At 41.4% G+C, this 6,333-nt stretch overlaps 1 protein-coding gene across 1 annotated transcript in view; it reads left to right on the top strand.

The window, feature by feature from the left end:
• Positions 1-5,233, top strand: part of LOC102200864 (isocitrate dehydrogenase [NAD] subunit gamma, mitochondrial-like) — an 8,312-nt gene extending 3,079 nt beyond the window's left edge. The window contains exons 2-11 of the mRNA XM_005741069.1: positions 238-285; positions 616-713; positions 1,712-1,827; positions 2,820-2,880; positions 2,978-3,110; positions 3,197-3,330; positions 3,406-3,508; positions 3,743-3,889; positions 4,639-4,794; positions 4,908-5,233. Coding sequence (XP_005741126.1) covers positions 238-285; positions 616-713; positions 1,712-1,827; positions 2,820-2,880; positions 2,978-3,110; positions 3,197-3,330; positions 3,406-3,508; positions 3,743-3,889; positions 4,639-4,794; positions 4,908-5,009 — 1,098 coding nt within the window. The 3' untranslated portion in view covers positions 5,010-5,233. The remainder of the gene's footprint in view (positions 1-237; positions 286-615; positions 714-1,711; positions 1,828-2,819; positions 2,881-2,977; positions 3,111-3,196; positions 3,331-3,405; positions 3,509-3,742; positions 3,890-4,638; positions 4,795-4,907) is intronic.
• The last annotated feature ends 1,100 nt before the right edge of the window (positions 5,234-6,333 follow it).

The raw sequence follows: 6,333 nt of genomic DNA, 5'->3' as shown, positions 1-6,333 counted from the left end.
GAGTAGAGGCAGCCAGCCTCCAACATGTCTGTGACCTGGTTTTATAGCTAAAAACAAATAAATAAAATGAAATAAATAATTTTTATAAAAGTCAAAAACTATATATATGTAGATATAGTTTTTTGGGGTTTTTTCTAGAACATTTTAAAATTAGAATACTATTTATTATGAAGGTAATTTGGTCATTTTAAGAGGACTTGTCTGCGTGTAACCTCTGTTTTTTCTCTGCATCTTTAGGGTTTTGTTGTGGCAGCCTGTCATCAGACTCACAAGTCAACTTACACTGTAAGTTGTGTTATATATGAGGATTTATTTTATAGCTTCTATAATTTCTGTAAGCTCGGTCTTTAGGAGACCTTCTGACTCCCCACCCCTCACCATGATTCACATTTAGAGTCGATTCTAGAAGAAAATGTGGTCTCAGCCTCTCCTTTGTCCTATTTTCTCTCCCCTGTTTGCTCTGAATCCTTCCTCCCTCCACCCACCCACCCAAGACCATAGTGAGTATGGATGCTTATAAGTGCTTATAAGATTTAGTGTAACAGCTAAAAGAGTGACAGGTCTCTGTAGTTTGTTTAGGGTTGTATCTAAAATGTGTGTGTTTGTGCATTACAGGCTCCACCTGCTCGTTACGGAGGCAGACACACCGTGACTCTTATTCCTGGAGATGGCATCGGACCGGAGCTGGCCAAACACGTGTGTGAGCTATTCCGGTGAGAATTCCCTCATGCACTCACGATTACTCTCTGCAGAATTTCACTGAAACATTCACCACCAGCGTGTTGAAAATTCTAAACTTTTTACAATTTTTAGCACTTCATAAATTTCGTCCAGAGGCTTTTTGCCTGGCTGCCATTGTAAAGGATGTCTGGATAAATAAAGGTTACCCTGACTTCCTGAACCATCCTCGGCTAATGTTTCCTTCTCACAGTGTGTGCACATTTTAGACAGAAAGCTGTTCATAGTAACAGCTTTTAAAGTATTTTTTAAAACACAGAAATGTATAAGCAATGAATTTAAGACTTCAGTAGAGTTTAGAGGATTAGATTTGCACCTCATGTCAACTGGGATACGCTCAAGCCTACATCTATCCATCCATGCATTCCCATGTCAGATGAGATGTATAACATCTCCGGTTGATTCTGTGTCTTCAAAGAGAGGAGCTCAGACAATTGAACCATGTCAACTAGCTCCTTTTGACGAGTAATACCAGCAACTCAACTCTGAGCTTCATCTGGATGTCTGACTTCCTCACTATATCTCTAAGGTTGACTCCAGCCAGCACACAGAGGAAACTCTGATGATGCCACACAAATCCGGTCGTCCTCACGCTCCCTCTTTCTTTCACTTCTCAGTAAGATTGTGAGGTCCTGCTCGGAGCAGCCAATCTCCCCAGTCCAGAGGGAGCAGTTTTAGAAAAAGAAGAAGCTTAAGTTGGATAAGCGGTTAAAAACAAATGGGTGACTGATTAGTTCCTTTTGGCTCTTGCTAAAAACATAAACTGATGCAGGAAGGGCACATACTGGTGCATTAACATTCAACAGAATGCCAGGATTTAAGTCGCTGATGCTCAGAATTTCCCGTGGGATGCCCTGAGACACACTCCATAATGTTGACTACACACACACACAGATGCAGTGCTAATATTAGGCCACTAAATGGTTCAGCTCTCTCATTCATAAGTGCTCTCTTTGCCTGTGTTCACTATCAGATTCTGCTGTGTGCCTGTAGACTTCGAAGTCGTCAATGTGGACTCGACTAAGACCTCAGAAGATGATATCAATAACGCCATAATGGCTATCAGACGCAATGGAGTTGCACTGAAAGGTAACTGTGGAAAATATACCTTAAATGAAGTTATAAGGCAGGTAATATGCAAAAGAAACACAAAAATTGTAAAGTTTTTTATTTTTTGTGTCTCATAAACAGTAAACATCATGTTCCTAAAAAAGAAAAAAAACACAAAAGAAGCAACTTTCATGACTAAATCATTTTTAGAGATGTAAGTGAGACAAACGGACATAAATCATTCCCAGAGGCGATAACACTGAACCAATCATATACAATAAACACAATTGAACTTCTTTTTCCTCTTCTGTTCCGATTTATTTTACTGAGTTTGATTCTTGTGCTCTACTTATAATCACTTCCCAACAAGTACAAGATGATTTTCAGATCAAAAGAGGCAGACAAATGAAGATCAGCATGTGAATTACCTCTGATTAGTCTTTATACTTTTTTCATGGTAAGTATTTGAATGTAAATTTTTAAGTGGCCCAACAGTGAGGTGTGACTGGTACAAGAGATTTTTAATGTTCTTAGGAAGCTTTATTGATTCCTTTTTCGTATACATGTAAACATTTTATTTATGTTTACAATTCATAATAAAAATAAATAAACGGAAACTCTGAAATGAAATATTTGGATGTGCATGTTGAGAAAATCACATAGTCAGTGTTGTGCCTAATGATGTAGAGAGCACAGAGGAGGAGGAGAATCCAATCACAGGACATGAGAGGAAGAAGTAAGAAGCTCAAAGCTGAAGTATTTTACTATCCAGGCTGAGGTCATACAGGAGTAGACAGTCAGTGAGGCAGACACCAAAGGTAACAGGTGTGCAAACATGTCATATCCACAAATAAAGAACCAATAATAAGAGAAACAAACTGAACTTTAAACAGGAAAAACTTATGCAAGGAAATTAGTAGAAAACTTAACTAGTGCAGAAAAAATCTGTTGGAAAGATGGATTTTTTAATTTTGGATTGCAACAGTTCATTTTTTTTTCTCTTTTAAACATAAATATGTTTGCTTATTTAGGAAATATTGAGACCAACCACAACCTGCCACCTTCCCATAAGTCCCGAAATAGCCTCCTCCGGTGAGTCGACAACTCTTTGGTTTTCAGCTCAGATTTTTTGCTGATGTAAAGTCACAGAATTTGAGCTCTCTGTTTGTGCTCATCTTCCTCGCTGCAGTACCACTCTGGATCTGTACGCCAGTGTGATGCACAGCCAGTCCCTGCCAGGAGTGAGGACGCACCACAGAAACATCGACATCATAACAATCAGGGAAAACACGGAGGGCGAGTACAGCAGCCTGGAGCATGAGGTGTGTCTCTGTGTGTGTGGATCCCATCTCTTTGAGTGCATCTCTAACTAATCAGTCTCTGTTTTATCTCCACTGCACCTCTTCAGAGTGTACCAGGCGTCGTCGAATGTCTGAAGATTATCACCAGGACCAAATCTTTACGCATCGCCGACTACGCCTTCAGGACAGCTCGAGAGAAAGGACGCAGACGAGTCACCGCCATCCACAAAGCTAACATCATGTCCGTTTCTGTTCCTGTGTTTTATCTCGTTTCTTAAATGTGTTCCACTCATTTTTTGTCTGTTTCTCGGAGCAGGAAGTTGGGCGACGGCCTCTTCCTGGAGTGCTGTAAAGAGGTGGCCAGTGGTTACCCTGAAATCACCTTCAACAGCATGATTGTGGATAACACAACCATGCAGGCATGTCCATGTGAGACCATTTCATTGTGCGGTGTCTGTGTCATCATGTCCCTCACATTCTTACTGGGGTATTTAATCAGAAAATGTGAGCGTTTTCAAGCCAAGACTCTTGAGAGTCAGGACAGAAGGCGGTTACTCATTGAAACCTCCTTCTGTATTCAAAAAAACTTGTGTGTGCTGGCTTCTCCAGCTTGTAAACATGTCCTACAATGAGCTTTTCTGTGTGTGTTTTAGCTGGTTTCCAGGCCTCAGCAGTTTGATGTGATGGTCATGCCTAACCTTTATGGCAACGTTGTGAGCAACGTGTGTGCCGGCCTGGTGGGTGGACCTGGCCTGGTGCCTGGAGCCAACTACGGAGAAAACTACGCTGTGTTTGAGACGGTGAGACAGGGTTAATGAGATCTCTACATGTCTTGTGGGTTCTTTGTTTTTCTAGCGGCTCTCTGGGGTTAGCTGCAGTTTTTCTAGGGTCCACTTGAGGCTCTCTCCAAAAGTGAGTCATCTTTGTGGACTGCCCTGTTAAAATCCCACCGTTAAAGCATCAATAGTCATGTTAACAGCCTCGTACAACAAAGGTTTTGGTCTCTATCAATATTTATAACTCACCAGCTAAAAGAAGAAAAAGTCACCATCATGTTGGAGTTGGGTGTGTGTGGCCACTTTGACTGGCTAAGCTTCCTGTATCGTCAGTGATTTGTCTGCTAGCCTCGCCTCCGCTAACTGGAATCACTGAACTGGTCCGGTTTTCAGACAAGTTTTTTGTGGTCTGTATGATGTTCATCATCTCCTAATGAACACACGTCCATGGCTGGGTGGTCTGAGTGCTCCTCACCTCACCCTCGGCAGCTGAATCCCAGTCCTGCTTCTGGTCGTCTGGTTCTTTCCTTCTTTTCTATTTCACCTCTTTCATGTGAACGTGCAGCGTTAACTTCCCTCTTTTGAATTTTTCCCTATTGTGTAATCTAAGCACTTTAATTTTTAACGAAACCATAATTGTTGTTTTTCCAATCAAGCTCTATACGCACATGTGAGTGTACACTCACTCAAGCCTCCCCTGATGTAACATCTCATTTTTGTAAGGACGTATAAATGGATGTATCACTTTTCTAAATGTGCTCTTCTCTGTACAGGGCACCAGGAATACTGGGAAGAGCATCGCTAACAGGAACACGGCAAACCCCACGGCCATGCTGCTGGCCTCCTGCCTCCTGCTGGATCACCTTAAGCTCCACGGCTACGCCAGCATGATCCGCAAAGCCATCCTCTCTACAATCACCAATTCCCAGGTACGATTTGACCAATGCTACATGCAATTTGTTGGTGGTATTCAACTTTTATTGTTACGTCCTGCTTTGTATTTCGACATTACTCTAAATATGTTATCTCCTTTGTGTTCCAGCTGCACACTGCTGATCTGGGAGGTAAGGGCTCCACATCTGAAATGGTCCAGTCCATCATGGATGCAATCCAGAGCAGTGGACCTCGCACACAGAGACACTAGAAACCAGATGACTGTACGATTGCACCTTTCATTGTAAGACTGGACTGAAGCTGTAATGTATGGACAGCTTTTATTTCCTATGTGGGTTCAGTGGTTTAAAAAGCCCTCTGTGTAAAGCAGAAATATATAATAGTACTATGATAGATATTATATTCAAGATTTCCTAATTATTGTATGAATAATTTGTGAAACTGCAAAAAATAAAGCACCTGTTTGAGATCCAACTAATGCTTTCTATGTATCTTATTCTGGATCGATTTCTTATTATTATGGAAAACTGTTATAAACCGTGCACTAAAAATCAAAACATTAACCAAACTGTTGTCACCTACTGAAATATAGCTGTTCCAGCTTTGCATTTCACATCATATTGTGCAACCACAACATTTTGATGCATGGGTGGATGGATGGCTGAATGGATAAATTACTGTGCCTATTTGCACCCCCCATATTTGCATTCTTGGACACCTACAGAGCAGCTTTGCACAATTCAAAGATAGAAAAAGTAATCACGTAAAATAAGCTGGAGCCCTTCAGTTCCTCCACTGTCTCTTTAATCAGTGTTTAGAGCCTGAGCTTTGGGCTTACAGGGATTACTTGCACTTACACCTCAGTATTTGAAACTCTGGTCATTTTTATATGAACCACTGTGATAATAAATATATGGAAAATGTATCGCAGCCCTGCTTCAAATAACTAAATATAAATAAAGTAACTCAGATCACAGATCAAGTTGGTCAAGAGCAGTCTTTCCTTAGAATTCTAATGGAAGTGTTTTTGCAACCAGAAGTCGCCCCCCGCTGGCCAGTAGAAAGAATGGAGGTTTAAGGCATCAGAGTACGGTTAACTAAAAAACTGGGGAGCATCCATCCATTTTTTACCTGCATGAATTTCTTTTGGCTTGTTTTAAATGGGAGGGGCCAAGGCTACAGGTGTTGTAACATGGTGTTAATAACAGTAATTATGTGATGTGGCAGCCCTCTGGTCACATTTCCTTCCGTCTCGTCTGTGTTGTTGTGCAGTTTTCAGAGTGGGCGGGGTTAATTAGCGCTAATGGGCGCACCTGTTCAGTCTCCGCAGAGCATTTAAGAGCTGGCTGCGTCGTTCTCTCCCCGTCCACCCAGCATCACAGTGTTTGTTTGGGTCCCTTCAGCCTCATTATTTTGTGTTTTGCACTACACAACACCAGACGTTTCAATACTCCTCCAGCTGCTGATGCGCCGATAACACTAACAAACCCCATCAATTTAATTATCGTTTTGCTTCTTATAAATACAATTAAAGATCAATCCTATTCACAGAATTACACACCCACCATGGTGGT

This window comes from Pundamilia nyererei, unplaced genomic scaffold (genome assembly GCF_000239375.1).
Source record: "Pundamilia nyererei isolate P.nyererei 1_Seehausen unplaced genomic scaffold, PunNye1.0 scaffold00106, whole genome shotgun sequence".
In the NCBI taxonomy this organism is placed as follows: Eukaryota; Metazoa; Chordata; class Actinopteri; order Cichliformes; family Cichlidae; genus Pundamilia; species Pundamilia nyererei.
The sequence above is the reverse complement of the archived record's forward strand: the minus strand, read 5'-3'. Positions and strand labels throughout refer to the sequence as shown.